At 38.5% G+C, this 17,703-nt stretch overlaps 2 protein-coding genes across 3 annotated transcripts in view; one reads left to right on the top strand and one right to left on the bottom strand.

Moving 5' to 3' along the window:
* The window catches only part of LOC106055804 (propionyl-CoA carboxylase beta chain, mitochondrial-like), a 34,309-nt gene that overhangs the window by 11,492 nt on the left and 5,114 nt on the right, over positions 1-17,703 (bottom strand). The window contains exons 7-8 of the mRNA XM_013212258.2: positions 17,620-17,669; positions 16,659-16,700 (exon numbers count right to left, since the gene is read on the bottom strand). Coding sequence (XP_013067712.1) covers positions 16,659-16,700; positions 17,620-17,669 — 92 coding nt within the window. The remainder of the gene's footprint in view (positions 1-16,658; positions 16,701-17,619; positions 17,670-17,703) is intronic.
* Positions 1,790-14,786, top strand: LOC106055805 (beta-1,4-galactosyltransferase galt-1-like). Of its 2 annotated transcripts, XM_013212259.2 has the most exons (3): positions 1,790-1,928; positions 4,456-4,543; positions 12,405-14,786. In XM_013212259.2, exon 3 carries the CDS (start codon positions 12,445-12,447, stop codon positions 13,954-13,956), a length of 1,512 nt encoding a protein of 503 aa, XP_013067713.2. In that variant the 5' UTR covers positions 1,790-1,928; positions 4,456-4,543; positions 12,405-12,444; the 3' UTR covers positions 13,957-14,786. The 2 variants fall into 2 exon arrangements, with proteins under 2 accessions (XP_013067713.2, XP_055868947.1); XM_056012972.1 differs by lacking the exon at positions 1,790-1,928 and having other exon boundaries at positions 4,240-4,543.

Here is a 17,703-nt window from a genome sequence, read left to right on the forward strand (position 1 = left end):
GATAGTACACAGTACCAAGAGAAGAGAATATGAGAGAGAGCTATGTGCAAACTACTTTGATCAAAAGGCCAGTTAGTCACAACTTTTTGTTTTCTTCAGTTTAGTGACTCTACTGTCAGTCATAAAAATGTTTCCTCTTTAGTTAGATGATATACATTTCATTGGAATGCAGTGAGGAATCTCAAACTACAGCTTAGAGAAAAGTGGTCCATGTTGAAATACAAACATTTCACATGTTTTTAAGTTAATTTTTTTTTTTAAATCTTTGTACTGTCAGAGTGTTTCTTTTATTTCCTGTTAAAAGTAGAAATCTGACATTTTCTAATTGGGGTCAGGTGTTTTTAAGCATAAGGATATATCTCTTTTCAGTTTCAATGCCCCTAAATCTTCACTCTTTGCTATTTACTGTTTGGCTTGTCAACTGAAATTTTTTTTTCCTACTCACAAAGCAAATGTCTTTATGAAATAACTCTTAGTAAGCAAACAGAATGTTTCAGTATATATAAACATTACTGGTTGTGGTTTTTAAAGTTGAATTAAACCCAGATCATTCAGGGTTGAATTAAAGTTAAACCAGACCAGTCAGTGTTGAATTATCTTATCTTATAAATTACAGACGTTTCTTTAAAAGCAAATATACATATGTATCAATCTAGTCATGCATGTTAATTACTTAAATCTTCTAAGTCCTTGGTTGTCCTGGTTGATTCAGGCAGCCCCTTTCATGCTCTAATAGCAATAAGTAAGAAGAGGAGAATTATCGTATAAGCCCAAGCCACTCATTGTATGTTTCTTAAAGGGCACACATAAACTTGAGTTCTCTAGTCAATATTGTATACAGTATTTTCTGTGTCAGTAGACCCAAGACATTATCCCTCCCTTCATGTGGTTGAAGAGACAATGCCTTGGTTTTAATTGTCTAGGGCACATTCATTATTGTTTCCAGACAGTATAATACACTCAAATATTCTCTTTCCCAACGGCTACAATACCGACACACACACACAAATGTAAACAAATATTACAAAAGGATGCGACGAATAATCAGTCAACTAGTCAACTTGGTCATCTGATGCTCAGTATGAGGACTGACAAGTCTAATAAGAAAGTGCTACTGTTTAGGATTTAATTTTCGATTCCTGCATTTCTTTGTTTCAGAATGAGTTCACTTGGCGCGCAAAGTCTATCAGCTAATAGCGCACATTTCTAAACTGAACTCTTCAGAGAGTAGCACGCTATTTCTTTCCTCGTGTGCTGTAAAAACAACGGACGCACTTTTTTTGTTGTCTCCTCAGATAGTCGGAATGTTTACATTTATTAAAAGCAGACGAACGTAAAATATACTCGATTACTGGAAGTTTGTTTCTACAGTAAATTCTAGAAACCGCTTGGTGCCGAGAAACAGAGAGCCTTTATTTTGCGTTGTAATATTACGTGTGATTGTTAAGCCTGTTATACTTTCTTCAATTCCTCTTAACGATAACTTTGAAAGCGGATTAGTATCTCCAGTGGTATAACAAAGAGAATCTTCAAACAAAACACCTAGATCTACTTCCGTTAAAACAACAACACACACACTTTTAAGTAAGAAGGGAAAAAAATGAGTGTGGTAAAAACATCTTATGATTTCCTCTCATGAGGGGCTGTGAAATAAATAGAGAGGGGAGGAGGGGGGAGCCCACGTAGCCGAAGCACATGAGTGAGAACCACTTAACTCTGCTCCATCTTTCACCTCCAAAAGTCCTGACATCTGTACATGTCAGTTTGATCCTTTCGGAAGTCCGAGAGTGTCGGGTGTCATGCCGCGAGGGTAGTGAAAGGGGAAAGACAACAGCCAAGTAACAAAAACGTAGAGTAGAGAGAGAGAGACGGGCGTGGTTCCTTGTCAGATACGCACTTGCAGGACTACTCTCTATAGTGTCAATTAGGTAAGACTTGTACATAGATATATCTAGTTTTTTGTTCAAATGTGAACATATAGATCTATGTTGTGTGGCTATAGTGAAAACCACGCTGTACTGTGTTGTAATAGATTCTATTTTTTTAATACAAGTTTTCAAAGGGCTATAAATAAAAATGTCTAAAAATATCCTATCCTATCTGTCAGTGTCTTCCTTTTCTGTCCTAATCAGTTCATCAGACATATTTTTTTTTTAAAAGTATACCAAGAAACCATTTTTTTTTTTAAATACAAACAACTGCTGCATGAACAAGGTAATTCAAAGGGGGACTATTTGGCAGAGGACGGACAGGTTAGAGAGAAATAGAAGTTTAGAGCCGTAGATAGACAGATAGAACGACAGATAGTTAGGTCTGACAAAAAGATAAATAGACAGACAGATAGCCCCCCCCCCCCAATCTTTCACATTATTTTTCCAAACGACCCATTACATATTTAAACCCTAGCTCTCCCCACACACCTACTGTCAACTAGCTCTTACCATTTGTGCCCCCCTTTCATCAGCTCATTCAGCTCGCCATGCCATTAACAGAGAGTTCACTGGGTTACATTACAATAACATTACTGGTCAGACAAAACGCTATCACATACTCTCCCCTTCCACAGCTCAAATAACGACAAGTTTTCACGTCTTTGGTCATTATCTGTTTGAATGTTTTCTCATCAAGTTCAGACAGAAAATGTAAAACCTTACTATCTCCGGCAAGGTTTCAGTGACATTTGGTTTGATCTGACATTGAACTACTCTACGAGTGGAATTATTACACAATACATTATAAATCTATTTTGTTGTTGTTGAGATTGAGGTGGTCAACGTTTAAACATGTCGGCCCAGAGACAATGTATGAACTCACACGTTGATCATAGAACTGAAAAAAGGAACATTTCTTCATAAACAATAACAACAAACAAAAGTCATTTCTAGCATTCATGTATTGTGAACAAAAAAAAAGGGAATACCATCATTCAATGTAACAGTAAAAAGCAGAACGGGAGTACCATCATTCAATGTAACAGTAACAAGCAGAACGGGAGTACCATCATTCAATGTAACAGTAAAAAGCAGAGCGCGAGTACCATCATTCAATGTAACAGTAACAAGCAGAACGGGAGTACCATCATTCAATGTAACAGTAACAAGCAGAACGGGGGTACCATCATTCAATGTAACAGTAACAAGCAGAACCGGAATACCCTCATTCAATGTACCAGTAACAAGCAGAACGGGAATACCATCATTCAATGTAACAGTAACAAGTAGAACCGGAATACCATCATTCAATGTAACAGTAACAAGCAGAACGAGGAATACCATCATTCAATGTAACAGTAAAAAGCAGAGCGCGAGTACCATCATTCAATGTAACAGTAACAAGCAGAACCGGAATACCATCATTCAATGTAACAGTAACAAGCAGAACGGGAATACTTTCATGCAATGTAACAGTAACAAGCAGAACGGGAATACTTTCATTCAATGTAACAGTAACAAGCAGAACGGGAATACTTTCATTCAATGTAACAGTAACAAGCAGAACGGGAATACTTTCATTCAATGTAACAGTAACAAGCAGAACGGGAATACTTTCATTCAATGTAACAGTAACAAGCAGAACGGGAATACTTTCATTCAATGTAACAGTAACAAGCAGAACGGGAATACTTTCATTCAATGTAACAGCAACAAGCAGAAAGGGAATACTTTCATTCAATGTAACAGTAACAAGCAGAAATGGAATACTTTCATTCAATGTAACAGTAACAAGCAGAAAGGGAATACCATCATTCAATGTAACAGTAACAAGCAGAACGAGGAATACCATCATTCAATGTAACAGTAACAAGCAGAATGGGAATACCATCATTCAATGTAACAGTAACAAGCAGAACGGGAATACCATCATTCAGTAGCAACCAATATTTGGTTATCAGAATATAAAGAAAGAATTTAAAACCTCATTTTCCATGGTAAAGCCTCTATTAAAAGACAACACGTTGGTACACTCCTGCAGGTTCTATCACCTCCTCTCTTTGCCTCTTATTCCATCAACCCTTGCATCTGACAACCTCAGCATCACATCCTCCTAATGCATCTCTTGTTTGGACTCTTCCTCCCTTTCCTCCAACGGACCAAATGTTTCCATAATTTATCCCCTTTATACATATCTGGCATCTTGCAACCCACCCCACCTCACCTATCACAAGCCAGGTCGAGACAACGACGGATGAAGAGTGGGGGAAAAGAAGGCGGGGGGGGGGTGGGATGGTGTTCGTAGAAACCCGGTGTGCGGCGTCGCTCAGGAAGCGCCAGGCCTCAGGTAGATTAACTCTGGCGTCGTGAGTACATTTTAATACACATTGATTCAATTTGATAGCCCTCAGGTCACGTGACGCACACACCGGCAGATCGGCACAGACTAGCTCAAAATAAAAACCTCAAAAAAAAAAATAAAAAAACTTTCCGAATTTCAGTTTTTGTTTGTCTCTTCTGAAAGGTGTGGGATACATCTCAGGGACAAGATGAACAGTTTGATGACGTGTCTTGTGGTCTGATGGTCAGCTCATGGTCAAGGTGAAGAACAGGTAAGCAGTTCCTCTTTAATTAAGTCGGTCTGTAAATTCAATGTATTGAGCTAAGATAAACAAACGTAAATGCAAGTTGTATCCATCATGTGTTGAAGATGTTTTGAAACTTATCTAAATTTTAAATTGGAAATGATTCTGGTGATTGACGCAATGCAAAGAGAGTCTGGACATAGATCGAGTTTCGGGCTCAGACTGTATACATATTTATAATGTGGGAGGAATTATTTGAGATTGAAGTATCAAACTATTTTTATGTTCCCATTTCAGACCTTGCTATGGATAGAATAGACCAGGTCAGTTTTGGGAATTAAAAAAAAAAAAAAAGAAAAAAAAACTTGAATTTCTGGACCAATAAAATACGAACGATAACTTCCTCTGCCTATCAATTGACTTCAATTAGTGCGTCTAACAGAAAAACAAAAGTTCTAGAAACATTACCTTCACCAATCCTTTAGTCCAGTGGCGGACTGGGTGTCCAATTCGGACTGGGCATTTATTACAATCAGGCCCTGAGCTGTTTTTTACTAACTCAGTGTGTAGGATGACTCCTACTGGTAGCCCTGTCTACAGATGTAGGCTATTTCATGCTATAACATTAGTTCGGACATTTTGTTAGATTCAATTAGTATTACACTGTAGAGAGATTTCTTTCAAACTCGATTCTCAGAGGGCCCTTTTTGTAAGAGAACATTATAAAACCTTTAACAATTTAATACCTAGTGGCATCCATGCGGCCCTTTCGGTGGCCCTAACGGACCTATCGGGTACCGGCCCACCGGGCATTTGCCCGTTTGCCCATATAGCCAGTCCGCCCCTGCCTTAGTCTGTTGAACCGTTGGAACACCACACATGATCTATTAACCGTCTTTCTCCATTCCTCTGTCTTTTGCCTTGGGTAGCAGTTGGGCCAATTGCAGTTGTAATCCTGTTTCTAATCTCTGTGATGCGGTCTTTGTATGCGTAACCTAGGATCTTCTGTATCTCAATTCTATTGCTAGGTCTTCCAAGATTTGCAAACCTATAAGAATGTGTCCTTGACCAAAGAGCGCATCAGTCGGATTTTATAGTCGAGGACTGTGCCTTTGTCTTTCCAGATAGTTTTGAGTTCTGCTGTGAACTGTGCAGTTCTGGTCAGTAGTTCAGGTTTGGTTCCTTCCTCTGAAACGATAACGCCGAAGTATTTAAAACTACTGTCACTTGACAACTTTTGGCCTCCAATACCTGAAGTACCTTTTAAAGCCCCGTTCATTATTTGTGTTGTTTTTGTTGATTAGCTAACCCTATGCCGTGGAAGTCCTGTCCATGTCTTCTATCCCTAGCATACCTTTTATGTCATTCATAAAGCGCAAGTTTTGTATTTTTTCTTCTTCCTCCAATACTTACAGAACCTTCATAGCCCTCCAGAGAATCTTCCATTATCCTTGCAAGGAAGATATTGAAAAGGGTGAAAGAAGGCAGCCTTGTCTCACTTCGTGATTTTAAACCAGTCCCCAATGTTATTGTTCAGGTACATCGCACTAGTGGCCTGCTTGTAAAGTTTCAAGATGACTTTTGTTATGTTTTCATTTATGTTGTAGACTCTACTTCCCCATTGTCGCCCAGAATGCACCATGCCAAACTTTGGAGATTCTGTTGGTGTTGAAGGTGCAGAGTATTCTGAGGTTTAGGATTTGTTCTGTTGTGCTGTGACCTTGTCTAGAAACATTAGTCTACTAGCGTTCAAACAAGTTTGTATAAATTTTTGTTGTGTTGATTGAAAGAATTGTCGCATTTCGCAGCCTTTCTTTAAGCAATGCGAATGACCTAATGACCTTTTATCTCCAATATTTCTCCCATTTGAAATTTTACAAATAAACTGTTGGGTGATCGACTTATTACAATGATGAAGGCATCTCTCAAAGAGTTATATAGTTCATGGAACACATTCATATCAAATAATGAGAACTGTTTTGTCTGTTACCAGGCTCTTAATCATACAACAAACAGACCCAACAATAGTAGATTATGAGACCTTTAATCTTGGTTCAACAAATAATAATGTCTGAAATAATCTCGTTTACATGACTCCATTTTCCAATCTATTTTCTATTTTCCTCTTTCAATGCGCACGTAACCTAAACTTATAGTTGATTCAATTCTACTGCATTTTCAGAACGATAGATAAACTTAGTTTACGTCTAAAAATAGGTTTCATTTCTAAACGACCCGCAACATTCTTATTTGAGTGTTAAGGCCAGCTTATAGATACAGAATAGAAAAACAAGCAGGCAAGCAGACTCTTGTCAGAGCAGGTCGATGCTTTATCATCTAGATTCTAGGAGCTTTGCTGTTGAAGTGATTTTTTTTTAATTTTAAGACTTACATTAAAAAACAAAACTTCACGCTACAAAGAAGCAGCAAGCCAATAGAGTATCAAGTGTCACGTGTGCCCCATCCAAATACAAAATGGGGGGGGGGGGGGAGCCAGCGTTCAGATTGACAAGAACACAGATGTTTTTATCTGCAGGTAGAAAGATGCACTCGGTGACTGGACTGACTCACTCGAATCAAGTAGCCTACATCTAAGAAACACCGAGGGAGGGGAGGAGTAGGCCTTTCTCGAAGTTCTTCAATCCATTTCTATAGTCAGGATCTATACAGCTCCACTTCTCCCTCCAAGATTAACAGTTATCACATTCGGATGGTGATGTTTAAGATTGGAGTTGAGTTTTTGAGTATGAGTTTTTTGAGATTGGAAATATCACATTCGGATGGTGATGTTTGGAGTTTGGAAATTTCACATTCGGATGGTGATGTTTGAGTTTGGAAATATCACATTCGGATGGTGATGTTTGAGTTTGGAAATATCACATTCGGATGGTGATGTTTGAGTTTGGAAATATCACATTCGGATGGTGATGTTTGAGTTTGGAAATATCACATTCGAATGGTGATGTTTGAGTTTGGAAATATCACATTCGAATGGTGATGTTTGAGTTTGGAAATATCACATTCGGATGGTGATGTTTGAGTTTGGAAATATCACATTCGGATGGTGATGTTTGAGTTTGGAAATATCACATTCGGATGGTGATGTTTGAGTTTGGAAATATCACATTCGAATGGTGATGTTTGAGTTTGGAAATATCACATTCGGATGGTGATGTTTGAGTTTGGAAATATCACATTCGGATGGTGATGTTTGAGTTTGGAAATATCACATTCGAATGGTGATGTTTGAGTTTGGAAATATCACATTCGAATGGTGATGTTTGAGTTTGGAAATATCACATTCGAATGGTGATGTTTGAGTTTGGAAATATCACATTCGGATGGTGATGTTTGAGTTTGGAAATATCACATTCGGATGGTCATGTGTGACGATTACACTTGCCGGGGATTATATGATCAAACTTGACAATTCAATGAAATGAAGAAAGAAACATCTCTCTGTATTTTCTTCAAACTTCTTTAATAACTTCTTCAACTTTCACATCAAATTAACTTCTTAATTCAATAACAACTTGACACTTCATAAATAAAACTTAAAGATACATAAATCTTCACTTAGTATAACTTCAACTTCAACTACTAAAACTTTACTTAATGGACTTATTACTAATCAAGAACTGAGCGAGGACCATCGCTCTACAAGAACTACTACTATGCGAGGACCGAGCGAGGACCATCGCTCTTCAAGAACTACTACTATGCGAGGACCCCGTCTAACTCACTTTCCCCTTATTTATACTTTCTTTGATCGTACGTTCCAGAATCATGGAACCTTCTCAGATAATTATTTTAGTAACTTTGACCTTCTAGAAGCTGACGTGTGCTATTTTTTCCTTAACCCCTTTCTTTGATTGGATACCTAAAATTAACTTGTTTACGCTGGACACTTGCACTGGTTTGAACTTGCTTCTAGAAACTGGTCGAAATAGGTCACAGACTCGACTCGTGACACATGTTTGAGTTTGGAAATATCACATTCGAATGGTGATGTTTGAGTTTGGAAATATCACATTCGGATGGTGATGTTTCGAAATCATTTCGCTAGTCAACAACATCTATGGACTAGAGATAGAGATAACAGAGAGTTTGTCAGGTGACACACATACAAAGGTTGGGGGGGGGGGTACAACGATGAGTGGGCACCACGACTTGAGACACTGGGGGTGTGGATTTCAAACTCTAACATAACGTTTCTAAATGCATACAGGAGAGTAATGTCTAGTACAAGAACCACTACTCAAAGTCTAGACACAACAATGGAGTTGTCCTCATGATGAGATTCATTATGTTTCCACTCTTACTTCTATCATCGATAAAAAAAAAGGGGGGGGGGCTATGTATGATACAGGTCAAATGTATTCTTCACTTTGAAATGTACATGCAGGCACACAAGGGAGGTTCAGATTGAAACTTATAAAGAAACAAGCCGGGGAGGTCCTATAGTTCAGAAACATAAACATTTCAAGAGTTGAACCTCTTCCCCGTATCTACATTTGATGTCAGACAACTCGTCAGCTGTTTCTTAGTTTTTGCACCATTATTTGTGCTTCTTGTTTGCCTTTTTTTCTCGTTTTAAAACTCAAATTGAAAATCAGGTAAAACAAAACACACACAGACGAAACAAACTTTTGTTCAGTAGTTGTTTTTCATTAGCCTACCATTCCAACTAAAAACACTAAGCACTGCAGACGATTGGATGGCATAAAAAGGGGGCCACTAAATCTTTCACTAAGGCAATAGAAAGAAATGGGTCGGAGCTAAGACTGTGGTGCCCACCTGTCCAATATATTCATCCCCACCTCTTCCCCTCCCCCTTCTCACTTTTCTATCACATCAACCGTAAAAACAAACTACTTTACCAGGAACCATCACCGATAACAGCAGAGAAGCCGAGAGAGCCTGTTATCTCCCCTGCCGACACTCTCAAATACATATAACCAAAAAAAATAAAAAAATTCGGAGTATTCTAGAACGATCTCAGCCCAATGGTACATTTTTTACATAAAATACAAGGCAAGTGTAGGTGTTTTTGTTCATGTTTTGTGTGTGTGTGTGTGTGTATATTAATGTAGCACATATATACACTTATCAATATTTCTTTTAAGTTGGTGCAGTTTCGTTCGGCTACAAACACCTTTGGGGCGCTTCTATTCTCTGATCCTCTACATTTCTTTGGATCAGCTAAATCAACAATGACTCATTTCTAAGTATTGATCATGGCAACACAGAACATTAACCGGCATAATGGACGAAAGATCACCAAACACGTTCAACAATAGTGTGTATTGGCTATTGTGACGGGTGCCACGCCTAGCACTGACATTGTCCCAACTAAGCCCAGTGTCAAGCCGTTAGCTCATTTCAGCTTTGATTTGTGTGTGCTAATAGCGTGAAAAGGTCAAAGTGGGCGGAGGGTTATACAACTTCTATCAGAGAGGTGTGCTGGACTACTTCCAGTGGGCTGATCACTGCAAACTGATGGACGTCACTGCTATTCTTGGAACTCGGGATGTGCTCTGAGATTTAGGTTAGGGTTAGCCTAATAAGTGAATACAGAGTTAGACTTGGAGTAAAGTTTTCTTCGGCTTTGGAGGACATATACATTTTGGAGACAAATGTTGCAGGTCGCACCACAACCAAATGGCCTGCCGAGTCCAATAAGGAGGAACCTCAGCTGCTTCAAACAAGCTGCTTCAAACGAGCTGCTACAAACACACTGCTAGCACTGCTCATAAGTTTTCGTGGGGCCGGATAGCACCACGGACCGATATGGCCCGCGCAACGCATCTTGGGCCGATTTGGCTGCGCACCACACCTAGGGCCGATTTGGCACGAGGGCCGTTGTTTGGGCATCAATAGATCTCTAAGGAACAGAATTGGGCTAAAGTCAAGAGCTCGTCTAAGGAACAGCAATGGGTTAAGCTAGTCTAAGGAACAGCAATGGGTTAAAGTCAAGAGCTAGTCTAAGGAACAGCAATGGGTTAAAGTCAAGAGCTAGTCTAAGGAACAGGTCAGTGTGTTATGTATAGGTCAGACGTTTTCAGATTTTCCGAAGACCTGGCGGTGCATTTGTTCGTGCTTTCAGCTCGAGTCAGTTTTCAGTTGATGTACTGTGGGATTAAGACTTTAGAATCTTGAAGTTATCTTAATGAAGAAATACCACCAAACTGTCACTAGCTACTTCCAATACACGTCTAGTCTACTGTTTTTGGAAGTTGAAGAAACATAGACGGGGTTCACTGGTTTAAAAAACATATCATAAAAACCTAGACTGAGAGACGAAACAAAAAAAGGGTAGCAAGATAAATGCATTAAAAAAACTAAATTATAAAACAACAACAACAACATCCAGAGGCAATCATTTCAACCAGAATTAGAAAAACAAAATCTGCTTCTTGACTTGACCAGGTGAGCTGGTGGGGAGGAGGAGGTAATCACAGGGAACGTGTCGGCAAGCAATTTGTACTTGTTCAAACCTAGTTCATTAACAAGATGAATATGTCATATGAATATGTTCAGGTTAATTCATCTCCCTTGTAAATTGATTTTAGAGGTCCCAGTGGCGAAAAGACGCAATGGGTTTTGTGTTTTGTGGACTGATTAGGAGCCCCAGTAAGAAACAATGATGGTCCCAAGACTTGTATGGATTCTAACTAATGTATCTGGAAGTACTTACTGCAGAAAAAAGTGGAAGAGCCGAACTATACCAAACTACTGCTGTGGTACGTGAATTGTGAACCAAGCGCTTTTCATTTAACATAAATAAATAGCACAAACATCTTCCAATCTTCAAATGGCAATTAGCCAAGGAGTTAACAATAGATAAACTTGTTGCCCCATTCAAACTTTTTTGTTTGTTTTTGTTTTAGACGAAACATAATGAAAAAGGACAGGAAGTTGGAACATATTGTAACCTTGAGTTCAAATTAAGGTCATCAACTTCGATCAAAGGGTTCATTTTGGGTCATGAGAGTACATGAAAAAGTCGCTCCACCAGGACTGCAATCACAGAACGTGTCCCCTTGAGTTCTGTGTTACTGCGATGTCACAACCTAGTTCAGGAACTGAAAACCTTCCAAGTCAACCAAAAAGGTGCGAATGTGTTCACAATTCTATTTCTACCTTGCAGCCGCCCATTTCGCTTCCGCCACATCCAGACGTCTGCAGGAAGTACAGAGACTAGCCAGATGTGCCGTGTTGTGATCCAATCTCCAGGGCCTGCAGTTTGTCACGAGGGCTAGATTAGGGGGGAGAATTGGTGCTAACGAGCTGGAAGAAATGACCAGGTGTGTGGGACGGTCCATCTAGAGCTTGTGGAATGTTTTATCACCACACGTGGTGGCTGTATTTTATAGCTACTAAAATTTTACCAGACAGCAATGACTATTTCGGTAGAAACAGAAACTCTGAGAAAATTTGGTATTCTCTGGCTGCCTTATAGTAATCAAGCAACGTGGGTATAAGAAAGGTTTAGAAACAACTTCATGAAAAACCCATTTACCAATTCAGAAATCCTAATACTCAAATATCATCATGAAATTGTAGTCAAACTGAATTTCCATTTGATTGGACCAATAACAAAACGACCAATCATACCGACAAATCCGAACGCTTTAGGTATAATTGGTTAGAAAGGTGCAATAAAACCGCGAAATATCCAATGAAATGAACAAGTATAGCCTGAACTCAATATATTTCCTACACGGTACAAACCAGGACGAAACAGTCTTTAACTTGAGTGCTGTATATTATGATCTACGTCTGATACGAGCTCAATAACAATAGTTAAACATTTTATTAATTGTTTCATTTATGTTCATAATTCTTTACACTTTGACTTACATTGACAATATATTTTGTATTTCAGACTCAGCCAGGAGCTATGAAACGACAACATTAAAACAAGAATGGGCCTGTACAGGACCTTCATTAGTCTACTTTTGTTTTCCACAATGTGTCTCAGTTTCATTTATCTCATGCAAGTGAACGATATGGAACTTAATGCCCGACAGGTGGACTATGGGAATGGAAGCCGATCTACAAAAAATAGCGAAAGTTTAGCAGATCATGAGGGTAAATACTTCGATGGCCCTAGAGAACTGCATACACAAAGTCACTGGGCGCGCGTTCCATTCACAACGTTGACAGACAGTCTCCATGCATTCGGTGTTTACCTGGATGACAGATACCGGCCCAACTATTTTCTGAGGATTCTCATTCTCCAAAGAGGTAATAACCCCACCGAAAGGCTGGCATGCAAGGCTGACGGTGAAGCTTTCAACACTTGGGCCGAGAGGTATGAAATGTGTGAGAACCATGGGAAAACATACACAGGATGGATCTACTCATGTCTGGTTACATACAATACAAAGCCAGACTTAAAGTCAGTGATACTAAATGTCTACAGCCAGAATGGATCGCTCATCAACAGCCAACAGTTTGCAGTCACATCACTAAGTCCAGATTCCTCCACTTCAACCGATATTTCAAATTTACACAGAAACATCAGAAACTTGAGTTTTAAAACCAACTCAAACCTTGGGGTTTTAAGATCAAATCAAACTCTTCCGATTCTTGGATCACAGAATCAAAAAACTCCTCCTAAACCTAAAAATAAAGTCACTTTCAAGACAGATCAAAGACCTGGTGTTTCTATAGGTGTATGTGTGCCACCGTTACACAGTAATCTTTACATTCAAAACTTGATCGACTTCCTAGAATTTTGTTGGATACTGGGTGCCAATAAAGTCTTTCTCTACATCCATGACCTCCCCACTGACTTCATCCATACACTCAGTTTCTACCTCAAAGACAAAACTCATTTGTTTGAGATCCTCCACTGGGATCTGCCAGCAAACATTCGACAAAAGTCATACCAAGTCATATGGAACAATGGTCAGATACTGGCTGTCCAGCACTGTCTCTACCAAAACATGGCCAACTTTGATTGGCTCTTATTTTTAGACATTGACGAGATGCTGATACCGAAAAGTGTGTACAATTGGCAGGATCTACTGCCAACAGTTCTAAAAGGCAGTGATGACAATGTAGCAGCTCTGAGTTTTGAGAGTGCATTTTTTTCTTGGGACTTTGACAGCCAAGTGAGTTCGCCTATCAAATACCTCCGACACCTTCACAGAACGAAGAGAACTACTGTCTTGCACTCCAAGCTTTTGATTCAAGCCAAAAATGTGTTTGAGGTGGGTATCCACCACCTGAGCCGAGCAGTCACGGACTCCATGAGAGTCATCAGGGTCCCAGCGGAGGTGGCACTGCTCCACCACTACAGGGCCTGCATTCAGAGTGACACTGAGTGGATCCAGTGTGACCTTGTGATCCAAGACACCTCAGCCCTCAAGTATGAGACACAGCTGTCAGCCAGTAGAGATCACATAAACAGGCTGTCTCAGTTCACATAAACAGGCTGTCTCAGTTCACATGAACAGGCTGTCTCAGTTCACATAAACAGGCTGTCTCAGTTCACATAAACAGGCTGTCTCAGTTCACATAAACAGGCTGTCTCAGTTCACATAAACAGGCTGTCTCAGTTCACATAAACAGGCTGTCTCGTTTCATCAGAAATTCTACCAGAGTGTGGTGATTGAAACAGGCCAATATTCAATAAGATCAAATACCCAAGTCAGTGCTGGCCTATATTCAATAAGATCAAATGCCCAAGTCAGTGCTGGCCTATATTCAATAAGATCAAATACCCAAGTCAGTGCTGGCTAATATTCAATAAGATCAAATACCCAAGTCAGTGCTGACTAATATTCAATAAGACCAAATACCCAAGTCAGTGCTGGCCTATATTCAGTAAGACCAAATACCCAAGTCAGTGCTGGCCAATATTCAATAAGACCAAATACCCAAGTCAGTGCTGGCCTATATTCAATAAGATCAAATACCCAAGTCAGTGCGGGCTAATATTCAGTAAGACCAAATACCCAAGTCAGTGCTGGCCAATATTCAGTAAGACCAAATACCCAAGTCAGTGCTGGCCAATATTCAGTAAGACCAAATACCCAAGTCAGTGCTGGCCAATATTCAATAAGATCAAATACCCAAGTCAGTGCTGGCTAATATTCAATAAGATCAAATACCCAAGTCAGTGCTGGCTAATATTCAATAAGACCAAATACCCAAGTCAGTGCTGACTAATATTCAATAAGATCAAATACCCAAGTCAGTGCTGGCCTATATTAAATAAGACCAAATACCCAAGTCAGTGCTGGCCAATATTCAATAAGATCAAATACCCAAGTCAGTGCCGGCCAATATTCAGTAAGATCAAATACCCAAGTCAGTGCTGGCCTATATTCAATAAGACCAAATACCCAAGTCAGTGCTGGCCAATATTCAATAAGATCAAATACCCAAGTCAGTGCTGGCCAATATTCAATAAGATCAAATACCCAAGTCAGTGCTGGCCAATATTCAATAAGACCAAATACCCAAGTCAGTGCTGGCTAAGAACAAAACTTTTATGGACAAGGATAGTTTTAAAATAAAACAGTATGTAGATATGTTTAAACATATATTCATTCCAGCAACTGTCCTGCTGATATACTCATTTTAAACTCTGTTGAATCAACATTCTAGTCACTTTACACTCACTCACATTTAACATGACAGACAAGTCAACATTCTGCACTCATATTCAACCTTTCAAAAACTAAAAACCTTTTAAAAAGAAAAGGCAAGTTTTAAGAATCTTTAGAAGGTTTTAAGTGATGACTAGCTCATGACACAATCTAACTGAATTGTTTCACTGCATTCGTACATTTGATCATTCCATTTTTTTTTTGCATCGTCTTTGTTTTCTTTACCAAAGCACCATATTTATGTCAATGTTAAGTTTGTTAATGTAACATATTTGAATAAATTATAAATAAACTTTGTTACAAATTAGACTTTGACTACATCACTAATACTAACAGGGCATTGTTGAAAAAAAGAATGAAATCAGAAGAATGCCTAATTTAATTTAGTACTGCCACACAACAGTGTCAAAGACTGATTACTCCGTTTTGAAATTTAAGTATGAAAAATTGTAGTTCTTTATGACATTATGTTAAGACTTCTCTCTTAGTTGTAAAAGCCTAGGTTTTGGTTCTTTATAGAATTCAATCATTTATTTCCATGACTCAAAGATATGGTGATATATTTTTTTTGGAAATAAATCAACATAAGATGGTCACAAAGTGATACTGCTTTTAGATTTTAAATAATGATTCTAAACAGTTGTTTCTCAGATGAAACTCTAGTCTACAACTGGTGCCTAAACCAGGAAGCTTTGGACAAGGAGGGGCTGAATGCAAACCTCTGCTGCCTTGAGGCTATACCCAAACATGGAAAAGGATTTAGGAGACAACCCTGAGGACCAAAGGCAGCTGGAAGCAACACAGTGCTACACCCTGATAGAGCCTGCAATGCCACTGATCCCAAATAGTATCGACACCTGCCTTTCCTTTGACACATTAGCTTTATGAAGGGGAGGGGGGAGTACTGATGTGTAGGTCACTCATTTCTATGAGATGATTCATAGTCACTTTGCGGCTGCAGGAGGTCATAGATAAAACAGACATTCATAAGAGACCCTTTATTGTAACGGACAGGGATAGGGTGAAGTGAAGCAGCTGTTACAACACAATGTAAACTGCCAAAATGAAATGAAAGTGAAGTGATCAACCTCTAACATTTATTTTTTCGTATTTCATAAAATAAATATGCTTTTTCATCTATTATATTTTTGCTTGCACACTAAAAAAAAAATTGAACAAATAAAACAATAAAAAAAAAAAAAAAAAAATATATAATGCTTGCCATCAACCCTCTCAATTTAAATAATAAAAACAGAGTTATGCCCCTGGTTGCATAGCAACTAGAAATGCACTTCCCATTGTTACCTGAGTTTAGGTCACAATGATTCTAAGCTGGAACAACGCCCTACGCAAACCAGCATAAAGTTGGGCTAAGATGCAATCTTCATTTCTGAAGGAACATCTCAAACTTACAGGTTGTCAATCTTCACTTTACAAGAGTAATGACACAGAGAGGAGACATCCTAAAGTCTAGACTCTATGTAACAGCTAGAAATGAAAAGGTCTAAACTTCTTACCTTGACAACGTCTGGTCCAGTGATGAACAAATAAGATGTGTCCTGTAAGATAATACAATTCATAAGGAAACAATCTAGGCTTGTAATCATCATGTTTACCCATTACATTTACTAGTATTATCCAACAAACAAATAGCATACTAGTAATTTGGTCATTTGGTAGCTTCCAATCAGGAGACACACACTTGTCGCTTTATCTTAATAATTATCTCAACAGAAGCACCAGTCCAATCTAACTAAACATAAATTACTTTCTGCATGTTAAATGTTTTAAGAAAAAAAAAAGACTGGTGTTTTATCCAAGTACTATTTTGCCTTCAACTTGAGTGTAAAATACTCAACTAGACAGCTCAGAGTGAAAAGCATTTATTTTAAGCTTTCTTTTTTTTTTAAGTTTTCTGGTGAATGTTTTTCTGGTTCACAAAACAAAATCTCTTAGAAATGGTGGAATTGTTTTTTTCAGCAGTTTTCTTTTCAAGATTGAAAGTGCTGGGATATTTGATTTCAGCTCTGACATTTTATGTCAAAATTATTAGTGAGGCAGTTAAGGTGGAAGCAGTTGAGTTTCATGGCTGCCATCTCAAAAAATCTCAAAGGGAATTAACCAATGTCAAATGCACAAATGTCTGACAAATGTTGAGTGATGATTTAAATATGTCTGGTGAGTTACAGCAAGCTCAAGTCAGCAGCAGCATTCATATTTTCACCATTATGTCTCATACATTTTTTGGACTATTTATAAATTTAAAAAAATATAATGAAAAAAAAAAATAATTCCTGTGACTAGATCAGCCTTCAGTAGTTATATCAGGTTCAAATCATTATAGAATTGACTCATCTACAACGTATAACAAGCCTGGTCTAAACAATTTTACCAGAATAACTTTAGATGAAAATCTGATATAACAAAAGAACATCTAATTAAGTATAAAACAGTGCCCAATGTTGCCACTTAGCTTACCTTGACCATGAAAGTAAAATCTGTGAGAGCAGGTGAGTAGACAGCCCCACCTGGAAACAAACCACAAGTTTCATTATGCTGTTA

The sequence above is a fragment of the Biomphalaria glabrata genome, chromosome 15 (assembly GCF_947242115.1).
Source record: "Biomphalaria glabrata chromosome 15, xgBioGlab47.1, whole genome shotgun sequence".
NCBI classification, from domain to species: Eukaryota; Metazoa; Mollusca; class Gastropoda; family Planorbidae; genus Biomphalaria; species Biomphalaria glabrata.